Source organism: Cryptotermes secundus, unplaced genomic scaffold (genome assembly GCF_002891405.2).
Source record: "Cryptotermes secundus unplaced genomic scaffold, Csec_1.0 scaffold142, whole genome shotgun sequence".
In the NCBI taxonomy this organism is placed as follows: Eukaryota; Metazoa; Arthropoda; class Insecta; order Blattodea; family Kalotermitidae; genus Cryptotermes; species Cryptotermes secundus.
In genome coordinates this window covers 1,579,155-1,601,260 of record NW_019743148.1, presented here as the reverse complement: position 1 = coordinate 1,601,260, position 22,106 = coordinate 1,579,155, and the positions used below count along the sequence as shown (strand labels likewise).

At 42.4% G+C, this 22,106-nt stretch overlaps 1 protein-coding gene across 9 annotated transcripts in view; it reads right to left on the bottom strand.

Moving 5' to 3' along the window:
- The window catches only part of LOC111873731 (liprin-alpha-1), a 438,279-nt gene extending 416,222 nt beyond the window's left edge, over positions 1-22,057 (bottom strand). For all 9 annotated transcript variants that reach the window (XM_023868665.2, XM_023868669.2, XM_023868668.2 and 6 more), the window contains exon 1: positions 21,513-22,057. In XM_023868665.2, coding sequence (XP_023724433.1) covers positions 21,513-21,761 — 249 coding nt within the window. In that variant the 5' untranslated portion in view covers positions 21,762-22,057. The remainder of the gene's footprint in view (positions 1-21,512) is intronic.
- Positions 22,058-22,106: the final 49 nt, after the last annotated feature.

The following is a 22,106-nucleotide window of genomic DNA, read 5'->3' as shown; positions in this document are numbered from 1 at the left end:
AGTCTGTACAGTGAGGAAGTCCGTACTGTACTCATATACAAGTTACTTCGTATTAGAAGATGGTACCACTGAGTGGCAGATCTTCAAACATATTTACGAAAGCGAGGTTTGTGAAACAGAGGCAGTTACGGCAACAATTCGAAAAGCCAGTTCACTGGACATTTGGTGTGGAAAAAAAAGTTAAAGTTGTCCCCGTGCTTAACTAATTAAGCACTACTCCATGAAAGCGTATGGGGGAGTGGATGTATAGGTCCGCGTTTTCTTGACCTTGGCACCAGATGGAGGTGAGTGGTCAACGGCATGCCCCTGCCGCTTTTCGCCCTGGGAAAGAGCCCCCGATACTCATTGGATTGGAGGTTGGGTGGACCCCAGAGCCGGTCTGGACGACGTGGAGGAGAGAACATTCTTGACCCTACCGGCTCTCGAACTCCAGCCTGTAGCCAATCGCTATACCTACTAATAGTCGAAACTTATCAGAAAACGTCAACTTAGAAAACTATGAAACCAGATAATTATATTAAGATGAATCTTAAGGAAGTATTAACTATTGTCTTAGGGTCCAAAGAAGGTGGCGCCATAACCCAGGTGGTTAGTCGCCGGCTTCCCACTGCGGCGGCCCGGGTTCCAGCCCAGGTAAGGTCATGTGAGATTTGTGGTAGACAAAGTACAGCTGAGGAAGGTTTCCTCCTAGTACTTCGGTTTCCCCTGCCAATTCCCATTCCACATACTGCTTCACACACATATCATCGTCTATCATGCAGGGCTGGTACAATAGGCCAATTAGTGGCCGACGTGCGAAGTGGACTCAGTCTCACGCCACCCAAAGAAACTAAAACAAAAAAAAAACTGTCCAACGAAGACTTAGTTACTGGCGGTGCTAAACCTTAAGAGCTGATGCTGATACCCGTGTTGAGATGTAAACCTGTGAAGCTACCGATTTAATCGGCACTGGGTCATAATATACTTACTTTATATGGATTGCGGTTGTAGGACAGAACAAGATACCTGCAAAACAGACGGCTAGAAACCGGGATAGGTCAGTCGGTAGAGATAATTCGCTACAGTTTGGACAATTTTTAACAATTTAACAATTTCAGACTCAACGTTTTAACAAGGGCGTATATGGTAGCTTTACACCACAATATATCAAACCGACAACACAAAATGCCAAATGTAAGGGGTGAGCAGTGCAGCAAACAGAATATACACACCTGATGAAGGCCGAAAGGCCGAAAAATGCAGAAGAAAATTAACGTAGAGTGTATCTGCAGTAAAGTTACGCTTAAGGAAATAAAGAAAATTGGACAGGATTCCAAGTTCACTTTTCGACAGTGGAAAGAGATTTTTCTCTCTCCATAGGGTCTACAACGGAACTGAGACCCACCCGGGCTACCGTCTATTGGGCAACGGGTGCTCTTTCTCCGGAGGTAAAATGGTTGGGGCGTAAAGCTGGATCATTCATCTGTCTTCACCTAGAGCCCATGTTAAGTATGCGGCCAGTTATATTTCCGCTCTCCCATACGTCTTCAAGGCAGAGTACTTCATTAAGCTCAGGGACAGCTATCTTCTCTTTCACTTCACGGCTACGTCTCGTGATCGCTGCCAACTGTGGACGGTTTATGGCGTGTTGAAAGCCCTCGTGCGGTTGGGTTGTTTAGGGCGGTCACTAAACAGGATTCCCCGCCGGTCAGTGGGTTGTGAGTCAAGCACCGAGACGTAGAGACGTCGGACACATGGCAGCGACCGGAATTAGAAACAAGGGCATAAGTTATATCCATTCAGTAACTTTCGTCACACAGCAAGGATGAAAACAAAAGATATGGCCGGAAAGGGAAAGAACTTATAATCCAGCCCGATAGCTGGCGTCACCCGAGCGTCAAGAGTATCGAATAGGAGACGCTCGTTCTTTGTGCTCGTACACAAACATATATGTTCTGAGTTTTCTATCAACTCATTTATAATAATAATAATGACACACTACGGCATTTCGAGAGTTTCAATTAAAGCTTTATGGTTTTCCTCAGTCTCTCCAGGCAAATTCCTGAACGTCGTCTTCAATTACGCCTCTAGAACTTCCTTCCACGTCCTTCCCAAATCACTGGCAGTGTTATTAGAAAAGCTACTCTCCGTGGCTTTTAGTCCGCAAGCGAACTATACCGACCGATCGCCGCTTGTCGGCAAAGTTGGTGCCAACTGTAGAGGATAGAGGGTGTCGTGGTCAGCGCAACGGATCCCCATGCTTAATCTCGGGTTTCTAGACCGTAGCCGCTACTTTTCCAATCAAGCAGCTCTTCAATTATTCTCACAAGGCCCAGTGGACCCCGTTCCAGACCCACTACTTCTTAGATAATCTGGTAGCACCGGGAATCTAACCCGGGCCTTCTGGATCTGTAGCCAAGAACTCTGACCACTAGGCCACAGAGGCGGCCAATAAATATGCTAACAAATATGCAAAGCTTTAAAACGTTCTGAAACGGCTGCAAGTTCTTTGTTTCATTAACGTGCATACACAACAAAGGCATGCTGAATCCGTTTTAGTCCAAACTGTAATTCTCACACAGAAAGCAGTAACCATATCAAAAACAAAGAAAATGTAGTTTCAACAAAAGATCTGATGCTAATCAGACCACAGCAGAAATGCATAAATCCAAGGTAGGAAAGCTGTACAATTAATGGACTGTGAGCGTGAGGTTAATCGCATGATTTTAGAACGCTGAACTTCTCTCTACAGAGTAACGTTCCGTTGCAGTCAAATATCCAAGCACACAAACACTGTCATTCAAGCACGTGCATTTCCTTAGTGTTAAAATGTAATGGAAATCAAGAAACACAGACTAACCGAAACACACTCATTTTTCGCATGGCACTCCAGCTCTTTCCTTTTCGTTAGAATGCGGCGAAAGGTGCAGAGAACATCAGTAACAAAGGGTTTGCAATTTTTCACTTTACGGGCGGTTTTGAGGCTTTTTGTACAAGTATTCTACGGACAACCCAATCGGATCAATTCAAGCAGCACCATTCTATGCGCGTAAAAGGTAACGTTGTCCCTGTGCTTAACTAATCATCACTACGCTATGAAGGCGTATGGGGGAGTGGACGCATATATCCACATTTTCTTGACCTCAGTACTAGATGGAGGCGAGTTGTCAGCATCATGCCCCTGCCGCTTTACTCCCGGTAACCACTGGATGGGAGGTTCGCTGGACTGGACCCCAGAGCCGGTCTGGACGACGTGGAGAAAATTCTTGACTTTTATTTTATTGCTAGTGGGGTGGGACTAAGTCCCTTGTACTGTGACCACTTCTGGCCTATTGTACCAGCCCCAGATGATAGGTGAGGGTGATTGTGGAGCAGTTGGTGGAATGAAGATTTGCAGGGGAAACCGAAGTACTCGGAGAAAACCTGCCCCAGCGCAACTTTGTGCACCACGAATCCCACTTGACCAGACCCGGGATCGAACCCGGACCGCCAGCGACTAACCTCTTGAGCTATGGCGCGGCCAAATTCTTGACCTTACAGGGCCTCGAACTCCGACCCCTCGGTCGTCCAGCCCGTAGTCAGTCACTGTACCGACTGACCTAACCCGGCTCCTATTCTATGCGTGTATGGGCCGAAATTCTACACAATCTAAATAGCAAAAGCAGGAGTGCCCGGAAAATCTCCAACTTTATTTCAAATTAATTTCAATGCGACAAATAATTAAGCAAACATAAAAGAACGACTTTATGCAGTGTGTTCCCTTGCGAATTGGTAAATAATCACAAAATCAAACGAAGTACTAAACCAAATTGCAGAAGAAGAATAGAGGTATATAATAAGTACTGTATATACCTCCTTCAAACTGAAACACGCTGTTCCACTCATGTTTACTGTTCTTCTCCAACTCAGATGTATACAATGAAACTTTGAAGATATGCCAATTTGTGCCTAAAAACATCCTATGCGAGCACGCAACGGAAAACTGTTACTCACTGTATTGTGAATGAACTCTTTAACAAAACAAACTCCCACATGGAATCTCTACAGAGTACATTAACATCAAAGGTTCTTACGTTTTTATTATCTTTTGGCATTATGTACTGCAAATCAGAGGAACAACCAAGACGAGAAACACGAATTCCAGAAATATTAAAATATGCATTGCGTATTTGCTGAATAATGCGTGTACAGTTGCTTGTGATCAGCACTACAAACAGCAGCGGTCGATATCCCAGGCGTGTTGGTCCCAGTAACACTCACAGTCACGCCATCTCGCCCGGAATAGTGGCGCGAAGTGCATGCGGAGCAGACCGACACACCAGACTTTGCATGAATGAAAGCTGGAGAAACAATGTCCATACTACAGACCATTCAACTAATGAGTTCTATATAGCGTCAAAGCATATATACGAGTAAAACAGATTATTAAACACCAAACTAAGAACCACGACAGAACTCTCGGGTTTCACGAACTCCTACTCTGCCTCGGCGTACAACATATAGTTTTACAAGGTATAATGGGAACTGAATTAGGGCACTTTTTAATTCATACAGACAGACGGTATAGCGATTGCCTACGGGCTGAACGGGCGAGGGGTCGGAGTTCGCGTCCCGTTAGAGGCACGACTTTTCTCCTCTCCACGTCGTCCATGCTGGTTCTGGTGCCCACCCAGCCTCATATCCAATGGGTAACGGGGGCTCTTTCTCCGGGAGTAAAGCGGTCGGGGCGAGAAGCTGACCAATCACCTCCATCTAGTACCGAGGTCTAGAATACGTGGATATATACATCCACTCCCCGTACGCCTTCATGGCGTAGTGCCTAGTTACGCACAGGGAGTTTATCTTTTATATGACAGCGGAAATTCAAAGGCAAGGTAAAGTTTCCCCTTTGCTTAATTAATTAACCACTACGCCATGAAGGTATATCGGGGAGTGGATGTACAGATCCACAATTTCTTGACCTCGGCACTATTTGGAGGTGATCGGTCAGACTCACGCCACAGCCGCTTTACCACCGGAGAAGGAAGCCCCTGGTACCCCTTGGACAGGAGGCTGGGTGGACCCCAGAGCCGGTCTGGGTAACGTGGAGAAAGTCCTTGACTCTACCGGGACTTCACTTCCGACCCCGGTCCGTCTAGCCTGCAGCCAGCCGCTATACCGACTGTGCCATCCTAGCAAATTTAACGGAAGTCGGTAAGTGTATATTATGTAATTGAGTCCTTCTCAAGAAGATGATAGTCACTCACCTTGTCGGGAAATTCCTTCGCTTTTATAGACCACAAAAGGTCCGTTACTGTGTTCACAAAAACCCGCCACTGACCCCTATCCGCAGCCAGATACATTCAGCCCACACCTTCGCACCACATTTTTTTTAGATCATTTGCAATAGTCCTTTCCCTCCCGTTTCCCCGAACATTTCTTGTGTATTTGTTCTCTCTGTCCCACGCGGTAATGAACCTCAGAATTCCATAGAAAGTCGGTAATTTCTTGACTAACTGAGCGAGAATTACATTCTAAAGAATGACTCTGCTCCAAGGAGTTCGATGTTACAGCTCAGTCGTCACAATGTACGAGTATGCTTGAACTTCGTAGTACAAGTTTCGACGTAGTTTGAAGCTCGATTTCTTTCACAATTATTTTATCTGGTCGAATACTGAAATTCATTTGTTTTTTAAATTTATTTTCTGGACGGGAAGGCAGCTGTAGACGATGAGACATACAGTGCGTCGGTTTTCATGAAACTATATTCGCAAACACGTAGTTTCTTTACTTCAAGTTGAAATAGTAATCCTCCAGGAACTTCCTTGTGTACATAACCCGAAGGAGCACCAATTCAACTTTTAGACGGCAAGTTCTAATTTAGTTCTGCCCTGGCAGTTGGACAATGGACCCTGGATCTACTTACCGGTGCAAAAACCAGTGATACATATGGCAATTGGACATGGAAGTTGGAGTCGAAGTTCAATTCGGGTATGCAAGCAGATGAACCCCCAAAACCGAACTTTCTCGAGTTTGAGTGATGCATGTCAGCAACCCTTCTGGACTTCTATACGAGAAAAAAATTGCGATTAGGTGACTACAGTATGGGTCGCAGACAGTGCATCATGACAGGACATCGAGTATATTTATCCGTAACGTTACGTGACTGACAACTATGCACATTCGGAAAGTGTAAATTGCTATAGTAATTGGAAAGAGACCAAGTAAGTGACCATGGCTTCGTTAATTTGAAGATAATAAGAAAAACCACAAAGAGGACTGACGGATTCGAACGGAGTGCCTCTCGAATATGTACCAGGATCGATAACGTCTTGACGAGCAAAGCATGAATAGCTCTTTAGGAAATGATATTGGAAATAATATATTTTTGTAATGCTTATATTAAGATCTGGTGTTGAGAATATTTGGACCGGAGAGGGATGAAGTGACAGGGGGTTGGAGAGAAGTGCGTAACGAGGAGCTTCATAACTTGTACTTTTCTCCGAGTATAATTAGAATGATCAAGTAGAGGACGATGGGATGGGAAGGGCATGTAGCACGAATGGCAGACGAGGAATGCATATAGGATACTGGTGGGAAATCCAGAAGGAAAGAGACCACTGGGAAGACCAGGGCGTAGGTGAGTGGACGATATTTAAATGACTCTTAGAGAGATGGGATGGGATGGATTGGATTGATCTGGCGCATGATATGCACTAGTGGAGGGCTCTTGTGAACAGGGTAATGAACCTTCGGGTTCCATAAAATGCTGGTAAGTTCTTGAGTAGCTGCAAAATTGGCGGCTCCTCCAGAAGGGCTCAGCTCCATGAGTAGGTTAAGTATATACAGGGGATGGACAAAAATATGGAAACACCTCATGAAATGCATGCCTGAATTGAAGTGTTTATTTTAGCAACGTTTGTAGGTCACGCTGTCGTATCTGCCCAACACCACTACCTGTACAACCTCCGCAATACGTTGCAAGCTTCGTCTGTTGTCGAGACAGTGTTCTGTGCAATTTTCTGTGCATCACGTCAGAGTTAACAAAATTCGAACGCGGGCAAATTGTTGGGACCCATATGGTGGGTGCTTCCGTAAACAAGGTAGCCGAGGTTTTTGGTGTTTCGCGAGGCACAGTATCCAAGATTATGACCGTACACAGGAGGACTGGAAAAACCGCATCCGATAAACACCAGCATGGACGGAAATGTGTGTTGAGTGATCGAGACAGACGAACATTGCGTAGGATTGTGACGAAAAAATAAGAAGACTACAGNGTCATTTGGTCGGATGAGTCCACCTTCACACTGTTTCCGACTTCTGGCCGAGTTTACGTCTGGAGAACGCCATCCCAAGCTTACGATCCAGACTGTTTGCTGCCAAGAGTGAAACATGGTGGGGGTTCGATCATGGTATGGGCAGCCATATCGTGGTATTCTGTCGGACTCATCATTACCCTGCAAGGTCACGTCACTGCCAACGACTATGTGACCATTTTGGTCGACCAGGTGCATCCCATTGTGCAAACTTTGTTCCTTAATTGTGATGCCATTTACCAAGCCAATAATGCCTGTGTTCACATAGCTCACATCGTCCAGGACTGGTTTTCTGAGAACGAAGATGAAGTGTCACGTCTGCCATGGCCCCCACAATCGCCAGACATCAATATTATTGAGCCTTTGTGGTCTGTTTTTGGAGAGCAATCTGAAGAATTTCGTCTTCTGGGATGTGGCGCCGTGTAGATCCTGTTTGAACCGACATTTCGGAAGAACGTATCGCATCCATCTTCAGGATAGCTGCAGACACCTCTTCACGCTGGTTCCTCACTCGCGGTTTTTTCTACACTGAAGATGGAGGCGATATGTTCCTCTGAAACGTCAGTTCACACATGATCTACACGGCGCCACACCCCAGAAGACGGCATTCTTCATAGTCACCGCCGTGAAAACCTCAAATCTTAGAACACTAACCTTACACGCTAATTAAATTGCTGTCGGGGTATACTCCGATGCAATCGATATCGGCGGGTCTTTCTTCGCGAGTTAACGGCCGGAACGTGATGATGACCACTTACCCGCATGTAGTGCCAAGTTCAGGAATCTAGAGAGCAATAATTTCAATCCTCCATGCACCTTCGTGGCATGGTACTTCATTAAGCATACGGACAACTTCAACTTTCTCTTTATTTTTACGATCAATAAATTCCTTAACGTAAAGTTATTTCGAGTAAGTTTGCAATATAAGAAAATGCCTACAAAACGAGATGCTATACTAGCCTCTTCATACTATTGAGGCAATTTTCAGAAAATCAATGTCCGATTTGAATTGCGTGTAAAGTATTGGTTTCACCACAACGATAAAAAAAAACTTCGTGGCTTTTAGTCCGCAAGCGAACTATACCGACCGAGCGACCGATTATCGGCGAAGTTAGCGCCAACTTTTGCGGATAGAGGGTGTCGCGTGGTCAGCGCAACGGATTCCCACGGCCGTTAATATTGGTTTTCTACATCGGAGCCGCTATTTCCTTGAAATATCTCCTAAATTATCTTCACGAGGATGAGTGGGCCCCGTTCCAGACCCACTACTTCTCAGAAAATCTGGTATCGTCGGGAGTCGAACCCGGGACCTCTGACCACCAGAACACAGAGGCCACCTTAAAGTATGTGTTTCACCACACCATTACGAACATAAACTATATTCCACTAACAACATTTAGTGTGAAAGAAGTACCAGCATTACCACAGTAAGAGATGAAGCGGCATACGAAAGGGCATGGCTCCTCATTATAGGTTCATTTTATGTGTTTCGTGCAAGGAACGCATAAAACATTCAGTTACTATATACAACTAACCCATTCACCCTAGAATAATGGCACAGAGCAGCATTCATAAGGAACGCCTGTGGACTGATGCCGACGTTCGTACAATCCACCGTAACAAACGCTCGCTCATTCATCCTAATTGACCGTATAATACCACACAGGTCTGAATGACTCAGCATCTATTAGTACCTGAATGTGGTTTCGTTAGAGAGAAAAAACTCTCTTCCTGTCCCGGAATGCAAACTTCATCAGCATCTTGAGATACTACAAGCTACAGCGTTAGGTCCAGTGCTGTACTACAATTTGAGTAACAGGACAAACTGGAAGCTTCAGGAACCGAGTGTGAACTGTTCATGAAACGTGACATTAACGTCATTTGCAGAGTACCATTCTTCATTGCCCTGGCTTCACGAAGATAAATCCTGTAAATGAAAACAGGCGTCTAATATGAAATCGATCCTGCATGAATGGTGCCATTTACCGCAATTCCAACCCACTCATTCAGTGATTCCTCACATAATAAAACCGGTTTTGTCTCGTGTGATGTCCTTATGTAAATAATATCCCTCCCTCCAACATGGTAACAGCATGTGTACACAGTTCTCCGCGATTCAACATAACCTACACTTTCTCTTTTATAGCTTTAGGAAGGAATTTGCGGTAGTCGTGTAGGTTTTCGTATAAAACACCAGAATTAACACGCTTTAAATTGCACAGCCTATACAAAATTGTACTGCATACAGATGTATCCCTCAACATTTTAACCCCGAGAAATGTTATGCTGGCAACTCTCAAATACTGAAATATAATGTTAGAGTTGGCAACATCATAGTAAACAATTTAAGAACTAGGTTATTTCTTGTTACCTAGGTGATGTTTACTGTTATGTGTAACTACAGTTATGTGTGTAACAACAGTATCTTTATATTGTTGTGTTACTATGGTTATAAGCCTGTATGTATATATAAGGCGTACTTCTGTATCAAATCTCAGTGTCTTAATAAAGCAGGTGTAGAGTGAACACTGATTCTCACTTATCATTCGATCCACGCGGATGTAACAAAAATAACAAGAAAAGGATTCCACACCAGAGGGAGAAGTGTTCTAATTTATTTTGTTCTTTCAACCCACTGTCATGTCGCCCAGAACGGCTCTGGGGTCCACCCAACCTATCCAATGGGTACCGGGGGCTCTTTCCCCGGGAGGTAAAGCGACAGGGGCGTGAAGCTGATCACTCACCTCCAACTAGTGCGGAGGTCAAGAAAATGTGGATCTACACATCCACTTCCCCATACGCCTTCATGGCGTGGTGCCTAAATGGTTAAGCACAGGAACAACTGTACCCTTTTTACCTTACCTTCAACCCGCTTTAGACGTTAAACATGTAAAAAAAAATTAAAGCTATCCCTGTAACAGGCCGTGAAGGCCCATAGGGTTGTGAGACGTTGAGGGTCCCACATTATCTAGACAATCGGCTCAAAGATGGCGGTAAGGTTGCAGCCTTACATGTCGGCCGCGCTTTACAATCCTCCATAAACTGGTTACAGTTCTTTAGCAGTTAGTGTTATCATATGGCCGTCAAAACAAGAAATTCGTAACAAATATACCAAAATTACTGTATTAACATTCGATATTATGTAGAGAATAAAGGTGGTTACATTTCATATTTCTTCAGTGATGACATAAAATTACGTTAATCACAAGAATACAATTTTAAAAAGCAACAAGTTAGCGTACATTTGGAAGGCCGAGCACATGGAAGAGCAGCATTCAAATGGATCTCTGGGAAGATAAAGTAAAGGTAAAGGTAAAGTTGTCCCGTTGATCAACGGATTAAGCACTATGCCATGAAGGCGTATGGGGGAGTGGATATACAGCTCCACATTTTCTTGACCTCGGCCCTAGCTGGAGGTGAGTGGTCAGCTTCATGCCCCGGTCGCTTCAACCCCGGGGAAAGAGCCCCGGTACCCATTGGAAAGGAGGGTGAGTGGGCCCCAGAGCCGGTCTGGACGGTTTGGAGAAAATTCTTGACTCTACCGGGACTCGAAATCCGACCCCTCAGTCGTTTAGCCCGTAACCAGTCGCTATACCGACTACGCTACTCGGGCTCCAGATGAAGCTAGGAGTGAATGGAAATAGCTCGGGATTGTGTCCAGTAGTGGCTTTGATAATAGTGGTGCTGAATCTGCAGGTTCCGTTGCCAGTTATGCGGACATTGCCCTGACAGAAGCGTCAGCTCTCTTGGCTTCCAAGTGGATGATCAGAGTTCGATCTACAAAAAGGAGCTGAAGTGTTTACCATTTTAAATTCATAAGGATTCAAGGAGAAATTTAGTTTCCTCTTCAGCGGGTATAGGAGTCGATTTCTTCGCACTTGAAAGTTTAGAAACCGAGGGAACTAGAGCGAACTCCTACCAAACCTTAAAACCTGCACATAACAATGGAAGCTAAGTACGATTTTTTTCGTTTTCAACTGTGATTCGATTAAGAATTGGATCGATATACGCGGTATTGCAAGCCTTCAAACTTGCTTAAGAATCGGACTGATGCATGCAATATACTCCTATGCGCATCTTCACCTCGCTAGCCTTAAAAATCGTAAATACTTGCGCGATTCTGGTAGGCCTGCATCTTCAGATTCGCCATGGATGTTGGGGTGTATCACCAACTTCAGCAGCAAAGTATATTCCCCACAATGCGTAAATTACAGTTAGTTTTAATGGCATAATGAGATTCGAGATTCTCAAAGCAGTGGCTATTTAACACTACTTCTGGAATGTTAACGCCCTGTAATCTACTAGAATACACATCGTAATCTCACAAAATAGTAATCTTCAGCGTCAACACCGTTTTCCGCCATATGACGGAAGCAGAATCAGTGATCGAAACGACGCGTTTTGGATATAAAGCCTAGATGAGGAGGTATTCAAACTGACCACAACGAACATCTGCCAAGAAGAAACCTATTCAGTTCGGCCAGATAGATAGATCTGTAGACAGGGACTAGTTCTAACGATTGGGCCTGAATAGTTTTTACCTAAAGACGGAGGCAGAATCCAGTCTCCGAAACGTTGTTTTGAAAAAATAAACAGGACGGTTTTTAAACAGAGACAAGACAATGGATAATGTCCAAGCGGCCTCCGTAGTCTAGAGGTAACGTTCCCACCTCATGACTCGTGGTACGCGGGTTCAAACACCCGGTGGGGGTCGTCGAATTTTTAAGAGGGAAAAATTCAGGGAACAAGTCCTCCGGGAGGGACTTCAAGCTGTGTGTCCCGTGTCGTAACTTTACGGCATGTAAAAGAATCTCATATCCCCAAAGGGGATCACTGAGCCAAATTCCAGGACTTTTCCCGCCCAGCAATAGTCTCTAAGGCCTCTGATAGATGGGGGAAGCATATAGACACCGCTAAACAAGTGGCCGAACTCGTTTGCTCGGCGGGACTGATGGTACGCACCATTTATCGGTAGGGTATAGAGACTGGTAGAATATCATAGAGGGAAGCACAATAGATCAAACTGGTCGCGGTGCACGGGAAACCCACCCTCTCTAAATAACTAAATAACAAAAAAAAATGGATAATGTCCAGAAACATAATATTCGTACTAATGTACCATCGTCACAGATAGTTTCATGGTGGTTACAATGAATGGTGAACTTCCTGGCTTTCTCCAATGTCTCTACAAACCTGGTACTTAAAATATGGCACCAATGTTTCTTTCACTATTCCGACAACTCAGAAATTCACGAAATTCTAACCTTGAATAGCTTAGTACACGTATATTATCCTTGCAGACCAAGGAAACCCAGCGAAGGTGGGAAGAGACATATGCTTTTCATGCTGCTGCTCATCCTACTAGTGCGATGATATGATGGTAATTAATACACCCTGGTGTGTATGTGTGTTTTGATCGCTACATTTTTCGTATCTCGCAATGATAAGCAAGTGAATAGGAATTTCATCGTAAAGCTATGCTGATAACATATCTTTCGACAAGTTGCTCAATACACACGTGTGCAGGCGCGAGCGTCTGTATGTTTGTGACCGAGCAATGTCCCGGGAGGCTACTCAGACGTTGACTTGTGACAGCGGCAGACCAGGTCTAACCCCATGTGAGATTCGCGGTGGTCTAAATGACAATGGACCAGGTTCTTTCCGGGTTCCCTCGATACTCCCCTGCTAATCATCGTTTCTTCATTGCTCTATATTCATCTATCACTGCCCCCTGACGTGTGCGACGCCCTAACCAGAGAGCACATCATCACAGCCCAGATCCTTCACCACATTATCCTCGGTTTTTAAGCTGGGGGCTCCACTTCGTTGGTTTATACATATACGTATACAATGGAAGACAACTTGTAACTATGTACGTGTTATCTGACTAAATGACTATGTTATATGACTAAGCGGCCTCCGTAGTCTAGGGGTAACGTTCACACCTCATGACTCAAGGTACGCGGGTTCAAACCCGGCGGGGGTCGTGGAATTTTCAAGGGCGGAAAAATTCAGGGAACAAGTCCTCCGGTAGGGACTTTAGGCCGTGTCCCACGTGTCGTAGATTTACGGCAGGTAAAAGAACCTCATGTCTCTAGGAGACCTCTGAGCTAAATTAGGCAACAGTTTCCCGCCCAAGTAGTTTCCAATGCCTCTGGTAGATGGGGGAAGTATCAAGGCACCGATGGCCGACCTCGTTGGCTCAACGGGGCTGATAGCACGCATCAGTACCGGCAGGGTATGGAGATTGGTAGAATATCAAAGGGGGACGTACAATAGATCAACAACTGGTCGCGGTGCATGGGGAAACCCACCAACTCCAATAATAATAATAATGTTATACGACTCTCACTCCCTAGTAGTTTTCACGTACTTACACAAGTGGCAGTCACATATTGGAAACTTTGTCATCTGACGAATAAGGATGTATCTCAATTCAGTTTTAAAGGAAAAGTGAAGGAACAAAATAAAGTTATACAAGGACAAAGGAAAGAAATGAAGAAAGAAAGAAAGAAAATTGGATAAAGAATGAAGACAAAAAAACAAATTACTTCCTGTTGAATTTCAATTAACTTTTCCATTGGTTCAATATTAAGTGCTTCATCAATTTTTGTCAAGACAGAGAAAATACGATGATTCTAGACACAAGAGAAATCTATGAAACTGAATAATCTAATGTAAGATTTGAGGATTTCACGGCGGTGACTATGAAGAAAGTCGTCTTCTTGGATGTGGCGCCGTGTAGATATTGTTAACCGACGTTTCGGAGGAACGTATCGCCTCCATCTTCAGGGTAGAATAAAATCCGCGAGCGAGGAACGAGGGTGAGCAGGTGCTAACAGTCTTCTTTTTCTTCTACCCTGAAGATGGAGGCGATACGTTCCTCCAAAACGTCGGTTAACACAATATCTACACGGCGTCATATCCCAGAAGACTGCCTGCTTCATGATTAATCTTAGTCTATAGACTTATGCAGGTCTATCGTACTGCACATCCAGCGCATCAATTAAGCTTCACAAGCAAACGATTCCGCACTGTTTCGCTTCTGTACCGTTATAAAAACACGTATACAAAAGTATTTGCTCATTTTCCCATGAATCCTTGTTGGAGACGTTGGTAAAGGAGAATATTACGTAGTGACAAACTTCAAATTTTAATATTGCGCACTCAAATGTACTTATGAATGGGTTGGTCGCGTAGGTGGATGAGGAAAACAAAAAATTGTAATTATTTCGCAGACTAAGGATATACATGCGCATAGAATTTTGATGGGGAAACCTCTTGGAAAGCAGCCACTTAAAAGGTTTATTTTCCAACTGAACTCTTGCGGTTATAGTCCTTACGTAACATCCACTCTCACGAGAGGACGGATCTGTCGTATACAATTGCTGCTGGGACTCGCCAGCGCAGTCGTTCTCACGTCAGAGTTCCGCGGGACTCATGGCCACATTTTACGGTCTCAGATTCTAGACTCCCCACCTGGAGGGCCAGGTCCCCGTATTTATATCCTCCAAGAACGGGGTGGCCCGGTTATACCCCCAGACACTGGATTTCCTTTTCGTCGTCTCCTACGACTCGCAGGGCTACGGTGGAGGTATTCGACCACGCCTCCACAGGGGTTGAATATATACAAAGTCAAAGTTACTTTACGACTGGAGGTTTACCGTCAATCAGTCTGTCTTGTGAGACCCACGACCAGATATTTTTTCCACCAACTGAACCCTTGCGGTAATAGTCCTTATGAAACATCCTCTCTAACAAGAAGATGGGTTTGTCTCTTATGATATACCTGGCCTTTCGTCAAGTGTATATTCCGCACATATAGCGTGTCACTGAAAAATTCTTGCTTTAGCACTACGCACAAGTCCTCCGTCAGTAAAGGCTTTGCATTGCAGATCATGCCAGTCTTATATGCCTTATGCTACAACGGCAGCTTAGTCACTTGAACGGTCGTAAGCTTGACCAAAGGCAAAGTTACTTTACGACTGGCGGTTTGGGGCCAATCAGTTCGTTTTGGCGCCAGGTCCCTTGAGGACCACTACCACAATTTTTTTTCAACTGAACTCTTGCGGTAATAGTCCACCGCAGCTGATCCGCGTTATATAGCCTCGGCACAGGTCTCACAGAAAACACCTTTACCAACAGTTACTCTACTGTTGCATGATGTAGCTATCGTCACGGACCGCGTAGAGAACACCGTTTCCCAAAATTACTCCAATGTAGCGTGAAACACAGCTATTACCTAAGAATTGCTGTCCCTCTGGCTTCACCATTCTGACTTTCAGCAGACATACCATATTATATTCCAGTGAGCATGAACTGCGCTGAATTTGTTCTATTCCCTTCTCATATACAACAAACATGCTACAGACTGACAAAAACTCAAACTAACAGTATATAAATCAATTTTAAACTTAACACCCCACGTTAATTTAATTTGGGGGTAAACATTTTTATCAATCAGAAACTGTCTTACACTGAATGTTGTCTATATGCGTCAATCTATAAAATCCTTACCATTTTACAGCTCCAAATACCACTGCAATTTTTATTAACGTGACAATTATATGGTATGAGATATAAAAATATATGCATAAGAAGCAAATCCTGTACACACGATATAATCATCATCATCATCAGTAATCTGTCAAGACGACAGGTCAACAGTCTCTTTCAAAACAATTCCTCCACTTAATGCGATCTAGAGCTTTCTCCTTCAAATGACAGTATCCTCTTCTGTCCCCAAGGTCATCCAGCATCTTCTTACGTCTTCTTCCTCGTCTACACGATATAAACGGGAAAACAGATTATTTACTTCAAAACCTGCAGTTTTCCTAATGCCTTAAAAAGCACAGAAACCATGAGACCAAGTCTACACATAGCAGAACTACATGGTAGAGTCATTAAGTTCGTGGAATATGGTTTTATCGCATCATATTACAAGGTATTCACATATACTTATGCAGATCCACATCGACCCTCTAAATAGTTGCCGTTGGCCGCTATGCAAGTCTGCCAACGTTGATATAGGTGCCGAAAACATTGCTGAAACATATTGGCGGGAAATTCCCTAAGACGCTTTGCGGCCATTCCACGAACTTAGTGACTGTGGTAGTATAACAGTATTACATGTTATCCTACATCACTGCCCACTTCCACGAACAGAAACGTGCATGCACACAGAAAATCAATTTCACCATCTACCATAACTCATTTGTGCCCATAAATGCAAATGCAGGGAAATAAATGGGGAATGAACACTAATTTGTATGGGAAGTTCTCATTCCAAGGCTTTCACGGCCTGCATCTGATGCACAATTTCGGTTTCTGCGTTTCGCCATGGCTAGAACCTAAAGTTACATATGCATAGATGAGTTTAGAAACATCATTAATGTTTTATATTTATGTACACATATTTTTCAATTCACAGTAAGCTGGTGACCAGAGAGAGAATTTTGACAGGTGGCTGAAATTTAAGAATTTTACAACCCATGAAAGCTGAAAAGTCTCTTGAGTCACCATACAAATTCGTCGCAGCAATGATGACTGATGATGTGATGACTTGGGAACAACTCCAGACATATGCTCATCCATTTGCCATGGGCAGGTTAGAGAGAATGGTGAAGAATGCATTTTAATCGTGCTGAAAAATATTAAATTTTTATAAATTATTCCTCATATGCATGTCAAGGGTGACATTGAAGCTTTTCTGCAGATGTCGACAGGCAACCTGTGCCCTATATGGTCAGAAGAAGGCTATGCTACTCTGCAAGCATGTCAGGAATCAAATTGCAACTATTCACCATACAGCTTGTCAGAGTATAAAACTAACAGTTCAATGTGTTAAAAATGGATGAAAACAAAAAACGTTAACTTACTTCACGTTTGCACGCAAATGCATCCAAATTTTAATACAGCCTACAGAAAATCCCCACAAGAAAGTTTTGATATATCTTTCAAGAGTACCATTTGCTACAATGGCACAGATAAAAATTAATCTCTCATTAATAAACACCACCCTTGCCACCAATGACCAGTACAACTGGACAAAAGATGGCAGAACATGTATAACCTGTCACTGGCCAGTTGACAGTCATAAAGAGAATACAAAATATGCAGAGTTACAGACAAAGATATGCTGGACACAGTGCAGTCTACATCACGATAAATTACAACAGAGTCAGCATACACGGGTTAAAATTAAGACTAATCAATAAAAATATGATAAAGCTATATATCAGTGATGAATTTTCCGACTGTGCATCATAGAGGCTTGCAGAAAGATTAGCATACATGTTGGCAACTGGTTTCAGAACACTCAGCTCTCCTTCAATACAACCATGCAGACATAATTCAGATTTTGCTATGCATGCACTAGCATGACAGACAACCTGCCTGTAAATTTTAAAGTAACATGGGTACCTAATAACATGCTACATATCCAACTGTATATTTGAGTCCCGAAGTTGGAGCATAATATACATCTTCTATAACATTACATCCAAGAAATTGAGACCCAGAGTCTCCAGCACAAAGGTGCTATGCTTACACAGAACACTGGTCAACTCCTTGCAAAACTGTCAACAAGTATGACATTATGCTGCCCAAAAGGTGGAGGTCACGTAGCAGGCATTGAGGAAATGAGAAATGCATATCAAATACTGTTTGAAACCAATGGTGACCGGCTGGTAGATATAGGATTCACTAGAAAGACACTATTTTGATGGCTTGCCAAACTAAAACGTGAAGATGTGGACTGAATGCTACTGGCTCAAAATGTGGTCCAGTGGTAGTTCATAGTGAAGATGATAATGTATGTTCAGACCCCACCAAAGCAGAGATTTCCTTGAGCATCTACATAACTATCAAGAGTTATGCCTTCTGGAATATAATGTTGTTTAGTCCACTGAAAGTAGACCAATGTTTCAGAAGTACATGCCGCTTCCATTTTCAGGGTCAAAGAATGAGCCAAGCAAGAAAACAGTGTGAAGCAGGTGGCAATCAGAGCAATCAGCTTGCTGTCTTCACTTTCCTTCCTCTTTCCTACATATAATCTCAAATTTCAGCAAGCATCACCAAAGATTTTAACACCTGATGATGACCACATTGACCGAAACATGTAGTCCAAGTCACATTGCAACTGACGGTCAGTCAGTCAGTCAGTCAGTAAGTCTTGGTGCCAAGCCCCGTCTGGGACTCATGACCATATATTTATTATTGTTAAACGTTACGGTTTTGTTTTTGTGGGGCGCCCTCTCTGATGAGAGGATGGGTCTGTCTTTTTTACATGTTACTGGGTCTTGCCAGTGTAGTCTTTTTCGGGTCCGAGTCCCTTGGGACTCGCTATCATATTTTACTGGAAACCTGTAGTGATTGATTTTTAAACTTTTAAACTTTTAAAGTTAATTAATTTTATAGGACATAGTGTTGCACACGAGACTGTAACTAATCGAAACTAAGGGTGATAACTTAAACATATGCCATAACTATCATACATGTTGCTTCCAAAATTCTAGATTTCATGGCACACATGTTACTGCATGTCTCTAAAATGTTTCCCACATTCTACATGAAGCATGTTCAAAGCAAGCTTGAAAGAGCTATCTGGAATCATTGAATGGGAATGCAACATGTGGTTCCTATATGCAAAGCAGGTATCTGATTATGAAAATACTTATTTGAATATTAATAATGGCTCACTCTCATACATAACCCAATTCTTCACTGCAGCAGATACCTGCTTGAGAAAATGAAATGGTTCAGTTGGTCAAGAAATTGCACATATTTTTTGAACCCTAGGTTTATTATCATGTTCCCAAGAGACCATCACCAAACCCTATCCTACGTCACACATATCCAGCATACTTCCACAATAGATATCTTCAAGATTCACTTTAAAATCATTCTCCTGTCTACACCTAGCTCTCGGGGGGGTAACTTCATGTTTTCCAGCTAATATTCTTATCATTTCTCATCTCATCTGTGTGTTATACATGTCCTAACCACGCCACATTACTTGGCTTCATCATACATCCTAATCCTGGTCCTTTTCCTCTCACAGATTCTCCTGGAAAGTTATGCAATAACATGGGCGTAATTCAGGGTATGTATGTACAACCAGAACTGCAGTTTCTTTTCACTCATAAGGAACATCGTAACAACATATAAAAAACAGAGTCACCACAATGGATCTTACTAAGTTCTACCAAGAACAAATATACCTTTCATAATCAGTGTCGGTGTAAAAATGAGTCAGAGTACAAAGAATAATAATACACATACTGAATCTAACGAACAGATAAAGATTCTTGTCTTCTGGGATGAAGAAAAAGCAGCATTTCACAAGAACCTGCTGATGATAGAGATGGCATGTGCCCTCCAAAATGCTGGAACCTATCTACCAAATTACATCACATCACATCCACTATGAGAGCCTCAAATCTTGCAAACACATAGATGTTTGAAATAACAATTTGATTTCAGTACTAATATATTGTGCATTGTAAATGTGCAGTAAGTTTTGTGTAACGGTGCGATAAATTATCTACTGGTGCAGATTACTTAAGTTACTGTTTAAAAATACCATTCCAGGAATTTTATAGAGAAACTTACAAGTTCCTCAAAAACCATAACGTGAGTCACAAGCAAAATGGGGTTGATTTACATATATTTAATGCTCTAAGAACAATTTCTAATAATGTGTATCAAAATCAGTGTTACTATTTCAGAGCATTAATCGTCATATTACTTGTAATGTGATGATATATGAACCATAGAACTCTTTAGCTACATTTATTAAAAACAGCCATGTGCTTACATATGAAAAAATAAAAAATCAATGGAGAAGAGCAATGACTCGCTGTGTTGATGGTGAAACAAATATATCTATCAGGTTCTATAACTCATTCCAAACACAAACATCCTGCACTTTTCCTTTAATAATTATATTAGATATATTAAATGAAATTTGGATTTTAAGTAACACATTTGAAACACTCCACCAATTCAACCTCCTGATGATCCTAACAATATTTGGTGAAAAGTACAGATTATGAAGCTTCTTGATATATAATTTTCTCCATCTACCAACAGATACGTTTCTCAGAAATTTATTCTCAAACGACCTTAATCTATATAAGTGCCATACCCATACAAAACAAAATATAAAACCAGTTTTTTCATATTTAAATCTTCAGATTTTTGTTTAGAAAATGGGATGATAAAATGCAATGAACTGAATGGTATTAAACGCTCCCGAAATTGAATCTGCTCATAACTTTGACATGAATGTAATTCTTCCTTCTGACTAATGCAGTTTTTTCTCCTACTCAAATTCTGGGAAACTGAAAACAAATTATCATTCCCATCTTTTATCAAGGAAATTATAAACTAACAGACCTTTTGAAACTCATATATGCTGCTATGCAAATGTCAGACTCTTGTTCTGTTTCAAACTCATTAACTTCGGCTTTAAGACATGTCTAAAATTCTCCCTAACTTTTACAAGCATCAAATTGTGGCCAGAATGACAGTGCTCCTCTAGATCGGCCATACAGGATACAATCCTTTATTTAATAAGATGAGATTACTGTCATTATCTTTCCATCAAGAAATATTCAAGGATACATTTATGTGGGAATATACATATAAAATAGCTGAAAAAACACCTTGATTTGACTGATGAAACTAGCAAAAATTCTGTTAATGCAGTTCAGAAAATGCCATTATGAATCACATATGCCATCCAAAAACATACTATAAGACCTGTCAAGCATGAACATTGTTATTCCAATCATTTAATCTCATATGAACTTTCACTGTTATTCCAGATCAAAAATATTAAAACTGATAAACCTGCATACACATCATGTGTTTCTTGCAATTCAAAAAAATGGATCAAAGGTCCTCGTATGTAATTATTCACGTTTACAACAAATGTGAAGTTTTGTAATAATGTGAGTAACTTTCCACATGGTAAAAATTAACTGTTCATAGCTACCAAAAATTTAATTATATGGCTGATTTGGCTGCATAATGGGATTGTCAACAGCGGTCTTAAGTTGAAACATTGAATATTTGGATTGTCAAAAAAGGAGTATAATAACGAATGCTCTAACACTGGGCCATTGAAAAATGGCGGTCAGGATCTTGCCGTGGGGGAATCAATAAAGCTCCAAATCGGTTGCATGGGCAGTTCATGTGATGTGAACGGTTCATAGTCATTATCGTAGAACTCACCTGGGGGAGGTTGGCCGAGATCTGGCGCTGAAGGGAGTCTCGCTCCTTCTCCACCTCAGCAAGTTTCGCTTCTGTTTCACCCAGCCGCTCCTGTGTCTCCCGCAAACTGTCCATGAGCTTGTCGCGCTCGTCCAACATAGATACCATGAGCTGCTCAAAGTTCGCATCTTCCCCAGAGAACTGCGAGCTTCTTTGGCTTATATTATCCTCTAATATGGTAGGCATCACATCACACATCATATTCCACATCCTCGCTTATTGTAAGGAAGCACCGACAAGGAACAACTAAATATGTATTCCGATTACAGACGACAAGCGGTGTCTACAGTTTAATCCTAGCGGAATGAATCACTTTATTATTACACGGCACATACAACTACTATGATTACCTAAATCTCACACACGGAATTAACGCCTTCTTACAACTACGAACGGACACACTGACACTAATACAACAGCATTTTATCGACATTATTGTCGAAACACTAGTCTGACACACCTACAAATTCCTACCATCCCAGTCCTATCACTACAATCCTGAAACCCAGCGGCCATCTTGGACAATGACGTCAGACTTGCTTCGACAACGAGATC